Raw genomic sequence first — 24,300 nt, forward strand, 5'->3', positions numbered from 1 at the left:
ACAAACACAATAAGTGGAAGGTGACTGTTTAAGATATACAAACACAATAAGTGGAAGGTGACTGTTTAAGATATACAAACACAAGGAATGAGGAAAAAGTTATGACAGTTTTAACACAGGATGATTAACAACATCAGGTAAGGATATCCGAATTTGTCACATGCACGTAAACTTAAGTGGCAGTGAAAGGTTTATTCAAAATTTTGGATTTTGATTTTAGATTTTGTCGTAGGGGTTGGGAACATTCTTCGTTCTCATGTAGTTTTAATGCAGCATGCAGGTTATTCCAAAATCAACTCTTTGTCGCAGTTAAACTGAAAAGCGAAGCATGTGTATATTCTAGATCTTCTATTCATGTGTTCAACGACTTGTGAAAGGCGTTCGTTACAGCTGACCATCAAATTCTCATTAATCGTTTTAGCACTATATTGATCAATGTTCTAGCTTTTTTTTTAATTATTATTATTATTATTTTATTTTTTTTATTAAACATCATACGTTCATGTTGTCAACTCTGTGTTAAAGTAAATAACTCAACTTCTAGGGTCTTTTGTATTTAGTATTTCTCAGAGTTCAGTCCTAAGGCCTATCTTGTTCACTCTATATACTCGGCCTTTATATGTGAAAAGTCATTTATTTGTCTACCATACATATGTTGATGACACTGGATGACAAAAAGCTTCTTCACCATCTCATTTCAAAACAATCAGTGAAACGGAAGCCTTGTGTCTGGCGGAAAATATGGATGGGCAGAAAATACGCCAAAGCTGAATGGAGACAAAACTGAACTCTTAGCGATAAGAAACCGAGCTGATCCTAATGGAGTAGAAAAAGGACGCAGCTACCTTTGTTACTGCTTCAGTTACACGTTAACATCAGCCAAATAACTGGGTGTGTTTCTTGATCTAGCCGTAATACCCATGCATCCTCTCACCGCATCTCTCATTGCCATTTTGCATCCCGTCTCCTCCGCTCTCAAGGACAAGGAGCGAGTGTATGCGTGCAAAGAAATTTACCTGTAACACGTGATCCCACCTACACCCTCTGTTAACCGGTTTTATGCTAAAAGCTCTCGATCTCAATTGCAATGTTATCGGGAAATACTATTAGAGCACACATTTGGATGCCCAGAATGACATGCGAAAAAGAGTGATACTCAGGGACACTGGGATACATTTCTACATTTCTAGTTTAGGAAAAAGATTCTCAAAGATTAACACATCCTACGAAGTTTTATCCTCAGTTTATCTCGAAAGAGACGAACACATGCGCATACACAAACACACACACATACAACACAACACACACACAACACACAGATGTCACCAATCCGAAAACAGCACCTATTCCTCCACCCCCTGCCATCCTCCCTGACGGTTTAGAATCATCGATCCTCTGCCCATCGTGTAGCCGAGCAGCCCCAGCAGGCAATCACCTGGAGGGTGACTCAATTTGCTGGCCAGGATTCCATTTGTACCAGCTCACACACACACACACACACACACACACACAGCATGTGCACTGATGGCTTCTACATCTACGTTTCCTTTCTTTTCCCTCCACGCGATTTTTCTCCCCACGCAAACCTGTTTCGGGTCTCTCTTTCACTGTTTTGACAAATACTTTTCGTGCTCCTCATGGCTTTCCAAGTGGCAACACTTTTGTTTCAGTGGTGATCTGTCAGCCATCAGCACGTCCCTCCGTCCTTGCAAGCTGTTCAAGAAGACTCATAATCCTTTTTGGATTCAGTACACTTGACGCAAGTGACACAGGAGGTGATACTGTTTTATCTGTAACTTTTCAAAAGATCGGATAGAAAAGAAATACTGTCAATTACGAAATTTTGTTGTACATTATGATAGATTGAAAAGACTTGAGTGAGTGTACGCCAGTTTTAAACTTTCTTGTATAATAATCGCACTTAACATAATACCACATCATAAGAACAGTTAACACTTTATTTTACAGCTAAAATGTCAAAAGCAGTCTTGTCAATCAGTGTCCAAACTGGTATTTTATGGCACTTTTAATTCTATTTAAGTAAAACGGTAGAAATATCTTACAATATTATAGTAAAACGGCAAAATTAGTGGGTTTAGATTTTTTTCTTTTGAAACCAACACGGCCAGGATAGTAAAGAAGCATATCGCAAGTATTCATCACAATGGGATACGTTTTACACGAAGTACTGGGTAGTTGGTTTCTGTCCACAGGAGCTAGAGTTTGGAAGAATATTAAAAAAAGCACAGCTCATATTTTGGTCTTTCCATTTTCCTTTGTTTGCACTCATTTGTTCTGAATGATGCTGCGAAGAATCTCTGGAAGTTTGCAAAAGATCACTAACATTCGACAATAAATGTTCTTGCTTGCTTCTGTCAGTCTCTCATTGTTGCGAAGATGAGTTTTCTATTTCCTGTTTTGTATTATTTCTTGTTTTGTCTGCATTATCTCGTTGTCGGTTGCATCAATAATCAAAAATGGTAATTTCAAATCATTATTCAGTTTGGTGCTCTTGTCACCGCTTGTTGTCATAGTAAATGCCGGCTGATCCTTTATCATGTGTTTCGTTTTGTATTCGCTGCACGCCTTTTTGCTTCATCCACAGGCTTCTGAAATAATCTCATTGGTGAACACAGAACATTAAACCTGAATCTTTAACAAGAAACAAACCTGCCTGTGTCAAAGTGATTTCACCACAGGCATTCCTTGTGAAGCCCACCTTCCCTTCACAGTGAAGTCAACGAAACTGAAATTAATCCCATCGTCCATCGTGATCGTGCACCTTTTTTTCTTTTGAACCGATCCCTTCACTCTGAGGGAAGTCATTCATCGTTGAGATTGAACTCAGCACAGCGTGATATTAGCTTGAAGAGTGCAGTTACACTGATAAGCCGCACGTCAGGCAGCGTGAACGTGGCCATTTGTCAAGGCAAGGAGAAAATGCTGACTGATGGGGGACAGGATCTGCAGGGAGGACGACAGGGTGTCGCGAACATAAAGCCACGGGGGACACTGTGATTTTTTCTGCTGGGATTTTAAACAAACGAGTAACCTGTACGTAACGAGTACTTTGCGTTGATAACGTTTCCTGCTTGATTGTGCTTCTCCATAGATGTATTTTTGTGATGCGCGTTGATTCAAAATCAGAAAATGGATGCTGATCTCTCCATGTTTGGTTCTTGGCACCAAAACTCTCGTCTGTTGAAGAAAAAGGTACGATTACTAGATGTATGAATTTCTTACCAGGGCCATGTCTGAAATATTCACTCTGATTTTGAAATGTTGATACTTCTGTAACTGATTGATCGCAACATAACAACAATATCCAACTGAGAATGTACTCCGATGTTACTTATTTTGCTTGCAGGTATGTCAGGTACAGTCCAACTAGGTATTTAGCAAAAGATCAAAAGGTAACTACGTAATATTTCATAATTGAGTGTCATCAACTGGTTTCTTTGTTGCCGCTTATTATTTGACTTCAGTATAATAAAAACTATTTTTGAGTATTCTTTTGCCCTATTTCTGCTTATCCTTATTTGCCTCTCTGTGTTTTGGAGGTTTATGTGTGGTGGTGGGTGTTTAATTTTGCTTAGTTAAAAAAAAAGAAGGTTTCTACTGTTAAAAAAAACGATGCCACACACTTTATGTTCGTCCAATTCCGTAAAAAAAAAAGAAATAAAGAAAAGAAAGACTAATGCTCACAATCAAAAACATTTTTTACTTCGAAGGTCAGTGACCCAGATACGTGTTTGATTTTCCAGCAGGAAGCATGGCTTTACCATCGTCATAACTTTTTTGCTCGTGCTGACGGCGCGATGTCAGTACAATACAAGCAGTCCAGGAAGGCCTGCCAAAAACCGCTGAAGAGGCCACCCACTTTGCTGACGGACTTCTTCAGGGCCTGAGGCTGGTGTTCCGCACTGCCTGCTGTGCCTGCAGGATGCTGGCTGCTGCACCCCCTGCTGACCGTGCAGACTGCCCAGCAGTGGACCAACCAGACTGTGGGGAATGTTTCATGCATCATGTAAACTGCCGCTAACTCTTCCCCCCACCTGAAGTGAGACAACTGAGAAGTTCGTGACAGGAACTGTCCTGACAGATATGGAATAGTTTATTTATTATCTAATCATAACTCAACAAACACTTAAATAGAGTACACATGATCTTCAACATGCGTATCTGAAGGAGGTTCAAGCACTAGCAGGTCAGCACACGCTGACATGGGAGGTGGGAAACAAATCACCCTGAACTCACACGGTGCGCCGAAACCGGGAATCGAACTCAGGAAACTCGGGCGAGAATCCAGCACTCTAACCACTTGCCAGTCTCCCACAGTTGATATCGATCGATAATTCGTTCCAATTCTTTCTTTTCTTTTCCTTCAGCCCTTCCATCCTCTCTCTCACCCCCCTCTCTCCTCTCCCCCTCATATTATCTCTTTCTTTGTGCTGGTTTTTTTTCCCCCAGTGAAGCTGCTAGATTATCCCTATAACGAAGTGCGCAATAGTCGACTGCTTAGAGCAGTGCACATTCAATCGCAGGATCCTGAGGTCGAGCCAGCTGTCAGAGGCTGATGGGTTAAAGATAGAGATGTTTCTGATCTCACAGGACAGCGTATGTACACCTATAGTGCTTTGAAAAGGATTATGTGTATATACATATTCACGTTAAAGATCCAATCAATGTCAGTATTTGGCGAGTTATGAAAAAACACACACACCATATATATATATATATATATACATATACACACACACATCCATGCCAAAAGGAAAGCAACTGATGAGAATAAAACATTTCTGACCTCAGGTATCTCTTGTCTGCTTTATTAAGACATTTGGAACATGCAAAACAGTTTCGTTGAATACTTAGAAAATATAATATATCACTTCAACTTCTTTGCGCAGTGCACTTTGCCAAGTAAACGCTTTTGCCGTTCAGCTCAAACGTGGAAAACAGGTCGAGTTTATTTTCCGCGAAGCGTTACCAGGTCAAGTCATACTTTGAGAAAGTTTTTCACTTGTGTATTGTCATTTACGTTTGCCCCAGTAGTTTGACATTCAGCTCGCTGGATGCATTAAGTAGGTTTTTAAGAGAAAAAGTGTGTGTGTGTGTGTGTGTGTGTGTGTGTGTGTGTGTGTGTGTGTGGTCGCTCGTGCATGTGTGTGTGTGTTTTTTTTTTTCTGTGTGCGTGTATCAATTTTCTACAGAATATTCTTTACAGGCTAATTCGTTACTGACAGCAAGAATAGGAAACTGAAATTCTGTAAGACTGTGATTGTTAATTTGTTATTGACAGCGAGAACAGAAAGAAACTATAAAACCAAGAAAAGAATGGAAAACTAATCATCCCCATGTAGACCGGCGTTTGTGGCTGATTAACTTACAAGTTCGTTCGTCCTTTGTCGTTTGCCTTTCTATCATATTCACAGAGAGAGAGAGAGAGAGAAAACAACAACAAAAAAACACACACACACGCACACACACACGTACAAGCACACGTACACTAGCACACCCTCGCAAGTACCTCTGTCTCGCTGGAAACCCATGAACAGTAATCTAATTTTGCACACTTCCCAACTTCAGCAGTGAAAAAGGACGAGGTGGAGAAAACGGGAGGAGGAGGAGTAGAAGAAGAAAAAACAAGAGTGGAAAGGTGGTGTGGAGGAGGAGGAGGAAGAGAGGAGGAGGGAGAGGAGGAGGGAGAGAGGAGGAGGGAAAAGGGTAAGAGAAGTAAAAAGAAGACGGGAAAATGAGAATGAAAATAAACAAGGAGATTGCGGAGGAGGAGGATTAGATGGAAGAAGAGGAAGAGAAGGGAGAAGCATAATCAATATATTTTTCAAACTATTCTTCCATTGTACTTGACTGTTATGACTTAATAAAAGTACAAACGGGCATAGCCACTGCCTTTCGTCGGACAACTTTTCGGCAGACTTCGATCACGTCATTTCATTTGTACAGACTGAACCAACCACCAAAAATGATGTCGTCAAAAGGTATTTGGAACTCAAGACATGCATGGCATTTTAAACGAAAACAACGCGGTAAATTTATTACTTTGAATTATTTATTTATTTATTTATTTATTTTTAGATTCCTCCGATCGAGATCTGGCGTAAACAAATGACAGAAAGCAGATCACGTAATCGGCTTGGGGCCTTTGCCTTGAAACGGAATATATATATAATAGATCCCGTCGACAGTTGTCCAAAACAACAATTTTCCCTTCCCTCCATTTCACAAAGACAAAAAAAGTGTGCGTGCTGTGGATAAAACGATGCTTCAAACTGATATTCGGTGTGTCAAGTCTCTCCAAAGTCGAAGCCAGATGAGGCTCTGTGTTGAATTTTAAACAGATCTCAGTTCGAATACTTGAATGGCAGAGATTAGACAAGAAACACGCTCAAAGTAAACATAGAAAATTAAAGCAAATAATTGGCGTAATTATAAAACGAAAAATAACTTGTAAACTTGCAAAAATACTCATCGAAATAGTTCAAAATCCTTTTGTCGGAACAGGCGATTTCCACTTCCAAATTTTAGTAACGTTCAGAAAAATTGGCAATGGACGCATGCGCACGCGTTCTCGCTAAAATTAACCGGAGTCCCGGCAAAGTCCTGACAAACGTGTGCACAACCTCCATTTTGGGAAGTGTGGGGGGGTGAAAGTGGGTTCGATCGGGCGATGCGGCGATGCTGTTGTGACTGTGTGTATGGGGCGGATGGGGGGCAGAATGTCATGGTGGGAGGGAGTACGGCCAGAAAGTGATGTGTTTAGGTTTGTGGTTATAGTGTTGAGTGTGTAAAAGGGAGCGACGGGGGTAAATTATACTGAATATTATTATTGGGGGGGATTCCTCACGAGACGCGTAACATGAAGAAGCAGATAGTAACGCTGGGCTTGCTTGAAAGGAATTGATTTATGTTGTCGAAGTGCAAGCAAATTTTGAAGTGCCCTAGTGTTGAAAAAGCAAAAAAGTGTGGGATGGATGGAGAATAGAATTCTTCTAACTGAATCGTGTGTAATCTTGCAGTGCAAGCAATACCTGTGATGAATTTTAAAAAACACAGATTCTTGTTTGATCAATACCAAACACGCTCAGATAGTTACGAAATTAAAAATAAGTGTAATTATAAAACGAAAAATAACTTGTAAACTTGCAAAAATACTCATCGAAATAGTTCAAAATCCTTTTGTCGGAACAGGCGATTTCCACTTCCAAATTTTAGCAATTCGGTGATCAAGAAAAATTGGCAATGGAGACGCGCATGCGCACGCGGTTCTCGCTAAAATTAACCGGGGAGTCCCGGCGAAATGTTCCTGACGAAAGCGTGTGCACAACCTCCCTATTGTTGGGGGAAGTGGGAGGGGGTGTGAAAGTGGTGGGTTTCGTGTGTGCGTGCGTGCGTGCGTGTGTGTGTGTGTGCGTAGGGGGGGCGGCGGGGGGGGGGGGGGGGGGGGGGGGGGGGGCAGAAGGGGGGGGGGGGAGTAGGGGCAAGGATTGTGCGTGCGTGTGTGTGTGTGTGTGTGTGTAGGGGAGCGGGGGAGGGGGGGGGCAGAAGGGGGGGGGGGGGGGGGAGTAGGGGCGAGGATGGTGCGTGCGTGTGTGTGTGTGTGTGTGTGTGGAGAAAGGAGGCAGGAATCTGTGAGAGTGCCCTGTAGGCTGTGTGGTGGATAATGCGTGTGGAGTTAGGGGAATGGATGGCGGGATGGAGATATTCTATGTACTAATGTGTGTAGGATTTAGCAGTTGCAACAGTAATACACAAAGGGAATCATGTTTATCAGAAAACACTGATTTCTTTTTCTCCGTGGGATATGGTTACCGAAACATAATAAGGCGTTATAGAAAATAATTCAGAGTAAATTCTAAATATATTGTTGTCGGAATTAGTTCCTGCTAATTGTTTTCTTAATCATGGATCCACCGACACCGAAGACTTTGACAAAAACTCAATATAAAACGAAAGTGTCATAATGCGAGCAGGACGTGAAAAGTCACAGAATTAGGGACTTTTGTTTTGTTTTCTGTGTTTTCAGGTTGGTTTCGGTTTGTGGTTATGTGACAAGGCTGTGCTCAACACTTTCTTTCATCTTTACCGGGTCCGAGAGGTACAGTTACCTGCAGTGTTGGTCAAGAAATTCGAGCAACACTCCAAGAGACTACCACCACCATCCCACCCCACAAGTCCCCAACTGCCAGTCCTACAAAACAACAACCCAGTTAGTAGAACCCCCCAGTTCTATACACACCAGAACCATCAACATGATGATGGTGGATGATTAAAGAAAGAAGAAAAAGAAGACCCAACCGAGGAGTGGATGTCCCTTGACGGCGCGGTCCCAGTCTCCCAGCTCAGCACACAGCACGTGCTTCGCTGATCAGAGCGGGCCACGGCTGGAGAGATCCGATGTAAGTCGGGGCTCGAACCTGTGCACACCTCGTCGTCAGTCCGCGATGCTGACCGCTTTGCAACGGCGGCTGGGGTAGTGTGTGGTGTGTGTGACTTTTTCCTTTCTGTGTCCTGCAGGCCACACCCCCATCTCCCTTCACCCACAGCACACACCGTGCCCTCCCCCCACAGCAAGGTGAAGACAAGACACTGTGCTCCGTGCACCTGGGTCTCGCAAGTTCAGCGTGCTATTTCAGACCCCCCGTGCTCGGTGTCATCTCACCTTTTAATTAACCACCGTGAACACACACTCTTCTTCAGTGTTTCCAAAAGTGACAGAAGAAGAAGAGCGAAGAAGACTATGAAAAAGAAGACACAGGCGAGTGTGAGGACGGAGAAGAAGGAGGAGGAGGAGGAAAGGGGGTTTGGGGTGGCGGAGAAGGAGGAAGAAATCATGTGGCTTTTTGCCCAAAGGGAAAGAAAAATCAGAAGAGTAGGGGATGAAGGAAGAGGAGCGGGAAAAAAAGAAGAAGGCGATTATGATGAAGAAGAAGAGGTGGAAAAGGAGAAGTGAAAAGATGATGGGGGAAAAAAAAAGAAAACAACAACGAATATAAGAGCGATTTAAGAACAAAGGAATCTGAAACTGCCAATAAAACAACAACAAAAACAAAGGAGTCATGGCTGACACCGGGATACACAATAAAAGAAAGCACAGAGTACAGCCTTGTAACAGTCAATGGTCGGATGGTCATAGCAGCATAGTCGTCACCCTCTCATCATCATCCACCGCATGAACAGTTCTATATTCTGTGGCCTTCTACGCTCAACTCTCATGGTGGCCTGTTTCGATCCCTCTCCACTTCAGTGCTTGGGGTAACTTCCTGATAGCTCTCCGGTATCGGCAGATTCATGATGGGGGTATTGTTGGGGATATTGTTGGAGGAACGCTCACTCACTCTGCCTCCGCGACCAAGCAATTATTGTCGTCAGTAAAGGGGCCTTTGTAGGTGGTGTCCTGCGTATTTTCAGTCAGACACTGATGAACTCAACCGAAATGACCAAGCAGCAATGCAGGGTCTCCTCTCGTGTGCGGCCTCCTGGCGACCTATTATCGATAGTTTCTTGTGAACTGCCGGCGCTGATACTGCGACAGACGAACCCGGGTGTGGCTGTGTATTGGGGACTCGGAATGAGCGGCGCGGGAGAAATGCAACTGATACAGTTCAGATGATAGGGCTGCAACAGAGAGAGAGAGAGAGAGAGAGAGAGAGAGAGAGACAGAGAGAGAGAGAGAGAGAGAGAGACAGAGAGAGAGAGACAGAGAGAGAGAGAGACAGAGAGAGAGAGAGATCCCTCTGACAGCCAGACCAACAAAGAAGAACACACAGAATATTGACAAAGGGAGATGATTCAGTCAAAATGCAATAGACGTACGGACGTACACGCAAACACGTGTACAGGGCGATGGAAGGCAGTCATTGACCCCCACCCCACCCCTTTCCTCCGGACCTCCCTTCTTCCCTGCCCCTTCATCCCCTTGCCCCCCCCCCCCTCACCTTCACCCCCACCCCACCCCTTTCCTCCGGACCTCCCTTCTTCCCTGCCCCTTCATCCCCTTGCCCCCCCCCCCCTCACCTTCACCCCCCACCCCTTTCCTCCGGACCTCCCTTCTTCCCTGCCCCTTCATCCCCTTGCCCCCCCCCCCTCACCTTCACCCCCACCCCACCCCTTTCCTCCAGACCTCCCTTCTTCCCTGCCCCTTCATCCTCTTGCCCCCCCCCTCACCTTCACCCCCACCCCACCCCTTTCCTCCGGACCTCCCTTCTTCCCTGCCCCTTCATCCCCTTGCCCCCCCCCCCTCACCTTCACCCCCACCCCACCCCTTTCCTCCGGACCTCCCTTCTTCCCTGCCCCTTCATCCCCTTGCCCCCCCCTCACCTTCACCCCCACCCCACCCCTTTCCTCTGGACCTCCCTTCTTCCCTGCCCCTTCATCCCCCCCCCCTCACCTTCACCCCCACCCCACCCCTTTCCTCCGGACCTCCCTTCTTCCCTGCCCCTTCATCCCCTTGCCCCCCCCCCCCTCACCTTCACCCCCACCCCACCCCTTTCCTCCAGACCTCCCTTCTTCCCTGCCCCTTCATCCCCTTGCCCCCCCCCCCCCCTCACCTTCACCCCCACCCCACCCCTTTCCTCCAGACCTCCCTTCTTCCCTGCCCCTTCATCCCCTTGCCCCCCCCCCCCTCACCTTCACCCCCACCCCTTTCCTCCAGACCTCCCTTCTTCCCTGCCCCTTCATCCCCTTGCCCCCCCCCCCCCCTCACCTTCACCCCTTTCCTCCGGACCTCCCTTCTTCCCTGCCCCTTCATCCCCTTGCCCCCCCCCCCCCCCTCACCTTCACCCCCACCCCTTTCCTCCGGACCTCCCTTCTTCCCTGCCCCTTCATCCCCTTGCCCCCCCCCCCTCACCTTCACCCCCACCCCTTTCCTCCAGACCTCCCTTCTTCCCTGCCCCTTCATCCCCTTGCCCCCCCCCCCCCTCACCTTCACCCCCACCCCTTTCCTCCGGACCTCCCTTCTTCCCTGCCCCTTCATCCCCCCCCCTCACCTTCACCCCCACCCCTTTCCTCCGGACCTCCCTTCTTCCCTGCCCCTTCATCCCCTTGCCCCCCCCCCCCTCACCTTCACCCCCCCACCCCTTTCCTCCGGACCTCCCTTCTTCCCTGCCCCTTCATCCCCCCCCCTCACCTTCACCCCCACCCCTTTCCTCCGGACCTCCCTTCTTCCCTGCCCCTTCATCCCCCCCCCCTCACCTTCACCCCCACCCCACCCCTTTCCTCCAGACCTCCCTTCTTCCCTGCCCCTTCATCCCCTTGCCCCCCCCCCCCCCCATCACCTTCACCCTCACGCACCGTATTTGACCCGATGTTCGATCAGGAGCTGTAGTTCACAGATTCAATCATCTCTATTGAATGTCTGTCACCAGATGACATCAAGGTCTGACGAGAACTGTCTGGACACTGTGTCAGCACGACACCTCTGTCTGTCTGTCTGTTTATCTGTCTCCCACACATCCACGCACGCGCACACACATATATACATTCTCACACAGACACACAAACCATAAATGCGCACAGGCATACACAAACACAAGAGAGAGAGAGAGAGAGAATGAGTGAATGGCTTATTCATTTATAGGCCATTGCCCCTTATGAAAGGGTGTCACAAATTCTTCATAGACATCGCATCGTGCATTGTAAAATGACATACGTTCAGATAACATAAATATATCATACCTTCTTCTAAGTAATATACCCTCACCTAAGTAATACATAATACACATCATGAAACATATTGTATTCAATTGACAATTAGACACCTTAATGATATATGATATACGCTAAATAATAACTCTTACATGCGTGGTTAATAGCGCTCAGTTAAGTTCTACACATCGTCCGTATGTAGTCGTTACTGGATACACTAAGACATAAGAACAGATCGGAGCTTAAACGATTTATACAGAGAAATTGATAGGTTTCTAATAGTTTGTTCATGCGCTGAAGCCATAAGTAACGACAGTCTAAACTGACTTGGGAACTTAAAATATTTCAGTGGTATGTACTGTACTCTTAAATTATACAAGACAGGACAGGACAAAACAAAATGCACCCCATTTTCTTTCTCTATCTGGCAAAGTGGACATAATAAGTCAGCCTCGTTGTGCATTCTATAACGATAACTATGTTCAGCAATATCGGAAATGCCCAGTCTAGATCTTGTCATTGTATACCTTAAATGTCTATCTAGATTCATTAGTAAATATGTTTGGATATCAGGTATAGTACAAAAAGTTCTGTAAACATTAAATCTTTCACTATTGTTTACATGTAAGTCCCATTCTTGCCATCTACACAGAATTAACATTTCCTTGAAAATCCGAAGAAACTCGTCATTCCCTTCCACACCTTGGTTAAGCCACTCATAACCAAAACCAAACATGCACAACTTAGAACGTATGTTAGTAGCCCAGTTTGCTTTACCACGTGCATCGAGATCGAATAACATTTTGTAGGCTTTGTGATGTAGTCTAGACTCATGCATTCTTACTAATGTTAGCCAGTATTTAACGCACTTCATAACTGAATTTATATAAATAGGATACCTGTTTGTTTCTCCATATGCAAAATCATTAGGTGTTCGTGTTTCTATACCCAAGTATATTTTTAATGTAAATAAATGTACTTTTTCACAATTAAATGCTGCTCTGTCAAGTCCCCATAACTCAGCACCATAATGTACTACTGGTTGAGAAAGAGAGAGACAGACAGACAGACAGACAGACAGGCAGACAGACAGGCAGAATGGCAGAGACACTGAGAGAAAGAGGGGAGAGAGAGATAGAGGGAGAGGGAGAGAAATGTAGCTTTATATACCTCTTTTCTTGTGATATTATCTTCCTTAAGTCTTAAGTTCCAAATTCCGATAGCTGTATTGGTGAAAATATAATCGTTGTATTTCTTTTTCCTTTTTCTATTACTAACATGCACACCAAAACTGAAAGAAAGATTCAGACCCAGATGATTCATTCATTTCAGACCATGGCTCCTATATGAATCTTTCACGTGTCATTGTAATTGCTAATGTAAGCACTTTTTCTTTAGTGGCTTATCCACCAAGAAAGAGAGGGAGAGAGACAGACAGACAGACAGACAGGCATGCAGTCAGAGACAGACAGAGCCAGAAACACAGAAACGCACAGAACTATCCAAGACAAAGTGCATTTCCATGTCCCTGTGCATTACACGAACGCGTACAGCGTCAGATAAGCGTTACGTCGTCCGGACACCGTCACAGGTCTAGCACCTAGCCACCGCTCCCAGTTCCTCCACTGACCCCCAGGCCTTTCCTCTGGCACCAGTTAGCCACACATTTACGGTCATCAACATTTCTCCTTCCCATAGCTTGTAACCCTGCCACCTCCGCCCCCACTTTATCCAAATCAGTGGCAATCTGAGAGAATGAGAATAATCACTTTTCGTTTTGCTGCTGAAGCGCTCAGATTTGTAATACCTACACGCTGGTGTGCATTGGTATGCATTCCAGCACACACACACACACACACACACACACACACACACACACACTCGCGTGCACGTGCGGTTGTTTGTTGACATGACACAATCACACACGTACCGATCAAACGAAACAGTGACAAGACTTTAGAAATAGAATTACCACAATATTATATGTATTCAGAAACAGAGAGGGAGTCACACACACACACACACACACACACACACAGAGGGAGAGAGAGAGAGAGAGAACCAGACAAGACACATACACACACTTCCACACCTATACACACACCCCTCCACGCAGATACACCTCCATCCCTCCACACATACATACAAACATACATTCATACACACCCCTCCACCCCCACCCCCCAACACACACCCACACCCATTCACACAGACACACACACATACACATAGACACGCATACACACACACACACACACACACAAAGACAAGCACAGAAAAAAAAAAAAGACACGGAGGGGCAAGCCAAGACTGGAACCACTGACCCGGCGGGTGCCGAGGTTCTGCACGGTGCAGGGCAGGGTGGCGATGTCCCCCTGTCTCACGGTGATGTTCATCTTGCCGGGCACAAAGCTGGGCTGCGGTCCGGTCACCTTCTTCCTCTTCCCGCACACACTGACGTCTGGAAAACACCAATCAACAATCCACAACTTTAATCCTTTGGTCACTGTTGGGGCATGGAGGGGCAGGCATTAGCTATGTATGCCTTGCTTTAGTTATAAAAAAGAACAACTATTAAAAGTCAACTGAGCAGATTCATGTGGTGACTAAAAAGCAATACAAATTCTGAACAGTCATTCTAACGCTGCTCAACACACAGCTTATATCACAGATTGTCATAAGTTTACAGCTGGGCCAACAGCAAAGTTAGAGTTGTATTGTCAATGGTTTCTCCATTGCAATGGGAAATCATTAACAGCTCAGTGTCCCAAACTAGGAGGCAAAATTGTATTGGCTCTTCGTGCTGCAGCACTGGGGGCTAGTTGGGCTTTGGGAACCATCCACCATTATAAAATTCTAGCCCAGATAGTCGGGACAGCAGTTGCCTCTGCTGTTCTGATGGTCATTGTCGGACACGACTGACTATCATACATTCTAACGCATGGAATCGGAGATATAATAAAGAAAAGAACATGTCACATAACCATCTCCCCCCCCCCCCCCCCCCAATTATCTTAATGGAATATACCAGCTTACACATTCCCCTCCTTGCTTTGGATAAATCAAAAAAATTGAAAAAAAAACAAAAACAAAACATGTTTAATGAAGGTTTTAAGGAATAAACTTATTTCTAAGACACACAAAGTTGTCAACTTTCTCGTACCCCTTTCATTTTATTTGATTTTAACGTTTTATATGTCTACACTTTGTTTTTTCGTGCAGAATTCGGTAGGATCTCAGAGCCTGACCACTGTCTGCATAGATCAGGCCTCACCCTTGTTTTTGAACAGGTGCAGTCTATGTGGTGTATGTCGATCGGTTCACACTCTTTGACACCTCGTTGAAACTGAAGCTGTTGTGACATGTTACAAGGCGTGGTCAGTGTAGGTGGGTGCAAAAGTGTAAGAGCGCAAAACGGGGCAAAGCTTAGACATGGGGAGGATGAATGGAAGGACGATGTTTATAGCTCAGTGAGCCGTAAAAGCCATTTGGAGGAGAGTGGCTGCATCCACGATTTACAGTGCAGCGTGAAACGTGAGTGTCGTAAACTGCAGCGGGGTACAGTGGACATGGAGAAGGCGGGAGCGAGAAATCTATAAACAATGTTTTTTTTTTTAGTCATAAACTCTGCCTCCAGTTCAGTGTAAGAAAGGGGAAAAAATCTATAAATGTTTTTAGTCACAGACAGAGAGATTCACACACACACACACAGAAAAAAAAACACACGTAAACACACACACACACACACGAAGACACAATTCAAAATGGCGGAGACTACCAGCAGCTGAACCTGACTGTGGCAAAAGTTGGCAAATGTCAACAAAAGAAATGAAAACAAGAAGCTTCAGTGCCCGTGTGGTGACTACATCAACACATGCTGTCGGCGGGCAACTGGAATTGAGTGGCAGCGGGTTGAAAACCCAAACTCCAGTAAGTAAAATGCCCGATACGAGGTTACCCTCAACGGCTGACCTCCCCACGGCAAAAGAAGTCGAAGAGACGCCTTTGACCCAGGCAGACCTAAACATAGAGTCTACTTTATTAGATCTCAGGCAGACGGTGAGAGCTCTCTGCAACCGAATTTCTTCCCTAGAGAAGACTGTGGATGCCCAAAACAATTTGTTAAAACAATCAACGATGTTTTTTACGAAGACAACTGTTTCTATGGTTTCCAGTGAAACACAAACGGAATCCAGCCCCAAACCAAAAATTACATACGCTGAAGCAGCAAAACGTTCAGGATTGAGTCCAGTAAAACAGAAGAAACCAGAAAAAACAACATCGAAATGTGACAAGCCCATCAACACCACTGGGAAAAAAGAAACACCAAAGCAGCAAAAGCTCCAGAACGCTGACGTCAAACCAGTCCCTGACAAGACCTCGTCGAATTACGTCAAAGAAAAGCAGACTTACACGAAACGTTCCAATAAGAACACAGAGGAACATGAGGACCTTCCAAAAGTGCTGATCCTAAATGATTCAGTAATGAATGGAGTACACGAAAAAAGACTTGGAAGATCATACTGCTTTCAGGCTTCGAAACAAAGGAACCACACCTTACATGAGACACAGAAATCCCTACAAGAGTTTTCTTCACCCCCAGAAAAAACGGACCTTGTTGTAATTCACTGCGGTATCAACGACCTGAAAGTGAACGAACCTACAGAACTATGCAAAACATTCGTTTCCACAATAAAAGAAACAGCGCAGAAAAACACCCATATAAAATTCGTCATAAGCAAAGTCACACCAGTAAAAGATAAAAAAACAGAAATCAGAAGACAGCTGTTTAACGCTATCGTCAGTTCCGACCTGTACGATGTGGCCAACATTTCATTTGTAGAAAATGATAACATCAAACCGCATCATCTTCGGGACGGCATCCATCTGAATCAGAGGGGGTCCAGTCTACTGGCAGCCAACGTAGGGCGACACGTCCGAGATCTGCTGTGGGAGAGACCAAGACGACCTGCACGCCCCACCAGATACCATCCACACCAGTTCTACCCCGCACATCCTCGTCATGACTGGTACAACAATTACGCCGTCCTGACAGACTGGCCCATGTATTGACATTTGCATCACCTTAAACGCCACAACCAGCCTTGACTGTTTTCACCACAGAGACAGAACTGCTGAGTTTTCTACACTTCGCCGTTTCTAACACAATATAATTTCATCTTATTAGACGTTGAGCATTTTATTTTATGTATTTATTAATTTTTTTCATAACTAGTCCATACAGCTACTGTTAAGTGACTATAATTACTGTTTAATTTTCGATTTACAACTGTGGTAAGTCGAATAAGTAGCTGACTCAATCACAAATTGTATAATTATTATTATTATTATTGTTATTATTATTGTTGTTGTTGTTGTTTTATTTTCTAATTTAGAGTTTCTTATTTTCTTTTTCCTTATACCCTCCACACACTATACCCAACATACACATACTCTCCTCCATAATGCCCCCCATTCGCAAACAGGCAATCCAGGTTATGCAGTGGAATGCTAGATCCATCTCCACAAATTTACCATATCTTATCCAACATTTGGCAAATAATAACTACCAAGCACTTATATTACAATCACTTAATGTTAAGAAGAATAAATTACCCAAGCTTCCAGGTTATTATTACCCACCTGTGCACCAGAATGTAGATGCTGCCACAAAAATCAGTGCCGCACTATATATTCAAGAAGGAATAGAGTACACCGTATGCTCTCCACCAGCACCTAACACTACTCCAGATTTTCATTCATGCGCGGCACGTATTAGGTTCAGTGATCATCTTACTCTACGTGTTGTATCTGTGTATTTACCGAGAGGCCCTAACGAAGTAAACACGGAATGGTTACATAATATTCAGGATAATGAAAAATGGTTGATTGGGGGAGATTTTAACGCCCATTCTCCTTTTTGGGACAAAGATTGTGTATCAGTTACTTGTAACCGCTTTGTAGAAAATATTGTTGATTCCTCCTTGAGCCTTTTAAATGATGGCAGCGTTACCAGAATCCCTGATATTGTCACTCACAGGGCATCTGCTATAGATCTGTCTTTCATATCCCCTACGTTGTATCCAGAATGTAAATGGACGACATATAAAGATACATTAGGAAGTGATCACTTACCGATCATCATGACTTTTAATGTAACTCAAAGACCTACAGAATTTCAAAAAGACAAAGTTCCAAGATATAAATATAAAGATGCTAACTGGGAGAAATTCGAAAGTATGCTTGCTAGCTATAACACAGAGTTCATAAACACCGCGGATATAGATACATTGTATTCATTCTTTACTGACACCATTTTACAAGCTGCCGACATATCAATTCCAAAATACAATTCACTTAAATCAAGCAAGCATTCGGGAAATATTTGGTGGACACCAGCCTGCGAAGCAGCAGTAGATAATAAAAAAATCTAAATTTATTACTTATCTGAGCAACAAATCACCAGAGAATCTTATTGAAAAGAAAAAGGCAAATCATCATAGCAACATGGTCATTGCACAGGCAAAAAGACAATATTGGTCTTCCTTCTGTAATAGGGAGATTTCTGATCATAAAGATACTAAAAAGGTATGGAAAAAATTTAATGAAATGAAAGAAGGTATAAATTTGCCATCTTGTCCTATTAAGATAAAGGACAAAGATTTCCCGTCCAATGTAGAGAAGGCAGAAACATTTGTAGAAATGTTCTCGGAGTCTATGCGATTGGAAGGTCTCTCACTTAAAAACAGAAAACACAGAACCGTAGAAGAGAGCAAAAGTGATTATACAGATCCATGTCCTGATAATAGTCAGTACATCAATGCTCCACTCACGCTCAACGAGGTTAAAGAAGCATTAGTATCCCTCCCTAAAAAGAAAACATCTGTAGGACTTGATGCAGTCTCAAATGAGATGCTGAGACATTTACCAGAAAATTTTGTTGTTTTATTGTTTGACATTTTTCAAAAGTGTTGGATTGATGGTTTAATGCCAGCACAATGGAAACAGTCTATTGTGATACCAGTTCATAAACAAGGAAAATGCAAAACAGATAAGAGCAGTTATAGGCCAATTGCACTAACATCACATACTGGTAAACTAATGGAAAGAATAATTTTGAGAAGGCTGATGTACTATTGTCATAAAAATAAGATTATCCCAATTAACCAAGCAGGCTTTCAGAGAGGTAGATCTGCAATTGATAATTTGGTAAAACTTACAACACATGTAAAACAACAATTCGCTAGAAGGAAAAACGTTCTTGCAACTTTTTTTGATGTGAAGAAAGCCTATGATCAAGTTTGGCATGCAAAGTTACTCTTTAAACTGAAATCTGTTGGCTTTTCAGGACATCTCTATGATTATATCAAAGATTTCCTGAGTGAAAGAAGTATACAGGTACGGGTCGGGAATACATACTCAAATCCTAAAACTCTTCACATGGGATTACCCCAAGGTTCTGTTATTGCCCCTGTTTTATTTAATATCTTGTTGAATGACTTACCCAAACACTTATCAAATGATGTGATCCTAGTGCAATACAGAGATGATATATGTATGTGGATGAATGTAACTATGAAACGGAATACATCCAAAAGGGCTTTAAACTATATCAAGAAAATATACCAACGAGAAATAGATAGATTAAATAGATATATTGCTGATAATGGTCTCACATTATCATCAGAAAAAACACATATTATGCTTTTTAACAATGGTACAAACCCAGAAGAGTTACCAACATTTAAGATTGAAAATGAGACAATTCAGTATAAAGATACTGTTAAGTTTTTAGGATTGATACTTACTTCAAAACTAACTTGGAACAGCCATATTGAATATATATTAACAAAAGCAAGAAAATCTTTAAACTTACTCAAAATTGTGAGTAAACAATACTGGGGACAAGATGCAACGATTTTGAAACATTTATCATCATCACTTATTCGATCCAAACTATCCTATGGACAAGAAGTCTTTTTCAATGCTCCAAAATATTTGCTAAAGAAACTTCAAAGCATAGACTGCAAAGCATATAGACTTGCCCTTGGTGTACCTTTCCATGCATCGACCCTCGGAACATACAAAGAAATAGGAGTACTACCTTTAGATGAATACCGAAACCTCGCATGTGCTAAATACGTACTGAGAAGCTCAACAACTGAAAATTATACATCAGAGGAAGTAAAAATTACATCCGAAAACAACTTCCCCAAAAGAGCTAAAAACATATCTTATTTAACTCCCATTGGCACGTTTGTGTCAAACCTGTTCGAAAAATCTAAAATTAATTCAGATGACGTAGACACACAGAAGACCGTAAGTCCATACCCCATCTGGGAGATGAATAAAGCACATTTTGATGTTAATCATACTGACATTAAAAAGAATGAAAATCCGAATATCATGGCAACGGAAGTCCGAGTACACCTTCAAAATAGATACCGTGATCATTTACAGATCTACACAGATGGCTCACTATTAGACAATGGCCAAGCAGGTTCAGCTTTCGTTATACCAGAACTGAAAACGGAAAGATCATACTATATTGGTAAAAATCGTTCAATATTCACTGCTGAACTTATTGCTGTTCTTATGGCTCTAAATCATATTCTTGATCTTCCAATTTGCCTTCTACAAGTCTTGTTTTGCGTTGATTCCAAATCTGTATTATGTGCTTTAAACTCACCAAATTGTAAGAACAAATCTAAAATCATACTAGAAATCAGCCACATTTTACATCTTTTAAGCTTGAAAGGAACACATATTACGTTTTTCTGGGTTCCTTCACATCTTGGTATTCTCTACAATGAATGGGCTGACAGGACTGCAAGAAAAGGTGCAAAGAACGAACAGGGAACCATAGAACTTTATGTGCCTCTATCTGTACAAGAGGGTTATCGAATACTAGAAAAAACATCGTGGAACAAAATCAGAGAATTATACCAAGAAAACGGCAAAGCTTTAAACCATAGTGTAATTAATGGTCAACAACCGGGAACTATCAATCAGTCAAATACATACAGTACTTCAATAAGATTAAGGCAGATTCATACATTATCAAACAGGATAAAACTGAATGCTTTTGTAACAAAGTTCAGCAAAGATGTCAGATGTATATGTGGAGAACATATTTCTAGCAACCATGTAATATTCGAATGTCAGAATCTAAAATGTTTTTTGCCAGACTTCACCAAAAGTTCTTTTGAATGTGTTATTAACAATTCCAATATGTTATTTGTTATTGCAGAAGGTTTGCTGCATAGTCCTATAGGACATTTGTTATAGATGTTATATTTGTTAGATGTTGGCGTTTATAACGTTTCCATTTTTCCTAGCGTTGTCTCTCCCTATTCACCCTCCACACATACACACACTTTTACCCCTCCCCCTCTCACAGCCCCTACCCCCACGGTTCCCCCCCCCCCCCCCCCCCCCCCCCGTCTAATATCACTTCAAGTGGAAAGACGTTAAACTGAAGACAACAACAACACACACACACAGGGAGAGAGCGACACTGTTTCTCTGCTGATCCAGATACATGGGGACATTTGCCCCACGCTTCCTGTGAACCATGACAACCTGTTGTTAAGCTTGAAAAAAGGCAGACAGACAATAACAACAACAATAATATGATAATAACAGGACAGAAGAAACTATAACACCAGATGAAAATTACAAAAAACAAAACAAAACAAAACCACACAAAAAACACAACACATATGTGTCCTGATTTAATCATATAGGAAACCAGCTGCCGTTCATTGAAGTGTCAACCTTATACCTGTGACAAAAATCGTGCTCGCTCTAATTTCTGTCATGTTGTTTTAACAAAAATAAGTTGAAATAGTTCTCCTTTAATCTCTCCCTCTCCAACGGAGACACGTTTAACACAGCACATAAAGGCAATTTACGGGAAGTCGTTTTTATGCAGTTAGCCCGTCATCACCTCTACTTTCCTCCTTTCTCCTCTTCCTCAGTTAATTAACCTTAATGCATTCCACATTTCTCTGAAGAAATCTGAAACGGTTATCTAAAAGACTTTTATTTAAACATGTTTCAACTACAACTGATGAATCAAACAAGTAAAAAAAGAGGTGATTTGAAAAGAAAATGAAGACAACAAAGAGAGAGAGACAGAGACAGAGACACAGAGAGAGAGAGACAGAAACAGAGACACAGAGAGAGAGAGAGACGAGAGACAGAGACACACACACACACACACACACACACACACACACACACACACACAGAGAGAGAGACGAGAGACAGACACACACAGAGAGAGACACAGAGAGAGAGAGAGAGAGAGAGACGAGAGACAGAAACAGAGAGACAGAGAGAGAGCAGGAGGAAAGGGACAGTTTGAGCATCAACGAAACTTTCTCCTTGTTTACTCCTTTTCATAAAATGTGAAAACACGAGACAGAAAAAGACAAGAACACGTCCCGAGGAAGCGGCCAACAAATTCACATGCTGTCACAATTTACGAGAGGGAGAGAGCCACCGATACCCCTTCAGTTTCCGACCGTACCCCTTTCGACTGCAACAAGGAAAAGAATAAACCTGCATACTTTATGTTCTTTTAATCACTTGCAAGTTTTTACTGTGTGGAACTAAGGTCAGCGTGTGGACAGGGGAGTACGAGAACAGAACTGGACAGGCAAGGCAAAGGTTTGGAGAACAAGTAAAAAAAAATAAAGATTGTTCATAATTCAGACAGCTTCAACGGCCATTGGCGGGACAGTGGTTTCGTCTTCAGTGTACAGTGTTGTGTGAAACTGTGTTTGAAATAAGGCAGAAAGCTAACAGGAAGAAGGGGGGAAAGGGGGACGTGTCTAACAATAAACCGTGTCTGGCCTCTCTGTCGCTTTCACACACACACACACACACACACACACACACACACACACACACACACACACACACACACACACACACACATTTTCTTTACGAGGAGGGGGGTAAAGCCTCACTTGTATTAAAACACTACAGCTTACGAGGGAAGAAGAATGGGTATCTTCAGTGCTATGTCCCGTCGTGTTTCATCGGTCAGTGGAACCATCCAATACCGTGGGGAACACTTCTTTGAGATCCCTGAACACACAGCTCCGTTAACCCAGCTATGCCTGGTGTAACCTTGATAATCTGCCGTTCAGCTTGTAAGAGAAAGAAAGAAAAGAAGGAAGAAAGAAAGAAAGAAAACTTGAGGAAAAGAAAGGAAAAACGGTCGGGCGGTACAGCAACGTAGTTATAACATTAGACTTTTAATCTGGGGGTCCTGTGTTCCAGTCCCGGCTGCACCTAGTTGGTTTAGGGTGGAGATGTTCCCAATCTCCCAGGTCAGCATATATGTGCGGACCTGTTAATGTCCGACCCCTTTGTGTGTACTCACATGTTAAACATGAACAATCCAACAATCCGTGTCAGTGTGCGGTGAATTGTGAAAACACAAACATAAAACATACCCAGCAGGCATTCCCCCGAAAACGGATTATGACTGCCTTCATTTATTTATTTATTCATTTATTTATTTATTTATTTATTTATTTTCTTTTTATCACAACAGATTTCTCTGTGTGAAATTCGGGCTGCTCTCCCCGGGAGAGCGCGTCACTATGCTACAGTGCCATTCATCTTTTTTTGATTTTTTCCTGCGTGCAGTTTTTATTTGTTTTCCCTATCGAAGTGGATTTTTTCTACAGAATTTTGCCAGGAACAACCCTTTTGTTGCCGTGGGTTATTTCACGTGCGCTAAGTGCATGCTGCACACGGGACCTCGGTTTATCGTATCATCCGAATGACTAGCGTTCAGACCACCATTCAAGGTCTAGCGGAGAGGGAGAAAATATCGGCGGTTGAGCCGTGATTCGAACCTGCGCGCTCAGATTATGTCGCTTCCTAGGCCATCACTCCACTACGGGATATACTCATACTCCTAAACTCTGATTTGTGACTGAACGTGAGTCTTGTAGCCTACAAACGAAGAAAGAAAAAAAGGAGAGGAGAAAAAAAATCAGAGCAACTGAAAAAGACCATGGCAGCTGGTAAAGAGCAAGAAATAAACATCCTGCATTCCACAGTACTGGAAACCACACAGTTCGCATCTCAACCGTGGTGGGGTAAATAAACAAAAAACAGTCATGCACGTAAAATGTTAAATGTTACATGTTTGTCTGAGTGTGTATGTGTGCGTGCCTGAAATATGACTGAACGACACATGAACGAATGATGAGCGCCCAATGGCATCCGTCAGTCGGCTCTACCCAGGTAGGCAGCCTGTTGTGTAAATGACCCCGTGTTTGTAAAGCGCTTAGAGCTTGGTTCCGACCGGGGATAGGCGCTATATAAGTATCAATAAAAAAACAAACAAACAAACCGTAGAGAGCACTGAAATGCAGTGTCAGCCCCAAAGCTGCCGCAAAATGTCACATTCTATCTCCACCGCAACTGCTGACCCCCCCCCCCCCCCCCCGCCCCTCCCCCCCCCCCCAAAAAAAGGCAAAAAACAAAACAAAACAAACAAAAAAACCCCCAAACAAACCAGTTTCAGTTTCAGTAGCTCAAGGAGGCGTCACTTCGTTCGGACGAATCCATATACGCTACAACACATCTGCCAAGCAGGTGCCTGAC

At 43.2% G+C, this 24,300-nt stretch overlaps 1 protein-coding gene across 6 annotated transcripts in view; it reads right to left on the bottom strand.

The window, feature by feature from the left end:
- LOC143296999 (zwei Ig domain protein zig-8-like) overlaps positions 1-24,300 on the bottom strand; it is a 606,029-nt gene that overhangs the window by 89,212 nt on the left and 492,517 nt on the right. For all 6 annotated transcript variants that reach the window (XM_076609106.1, XM_076609107.1, XM_076609109.1 and 3 more), the window contains one exon: positions 13,992-14,128. In XM_076609106.1, coding sequence (XP_076465221.1) covers positions 13,992-14,128 — 137 coding nt within the window. The remainder of the gene's footprint in view (positions 1-13,991; positions 14,129-24,300) is intronic.

This window comes from Babylonia areolata, chromosome 22 (assembly GCF_041734735.1).
Source record: "Babylonia areolata isolate BAREFJ2019XMU chromosome 22, ASM4173473v1, whole genome shotgun sequence".
Lineage (NCBI taxonomy): Eukaryota > Metazoa > Mollusca > Gastropoda > Neogastropoda > Buccinidae > Babylonia > Babylonia areolata.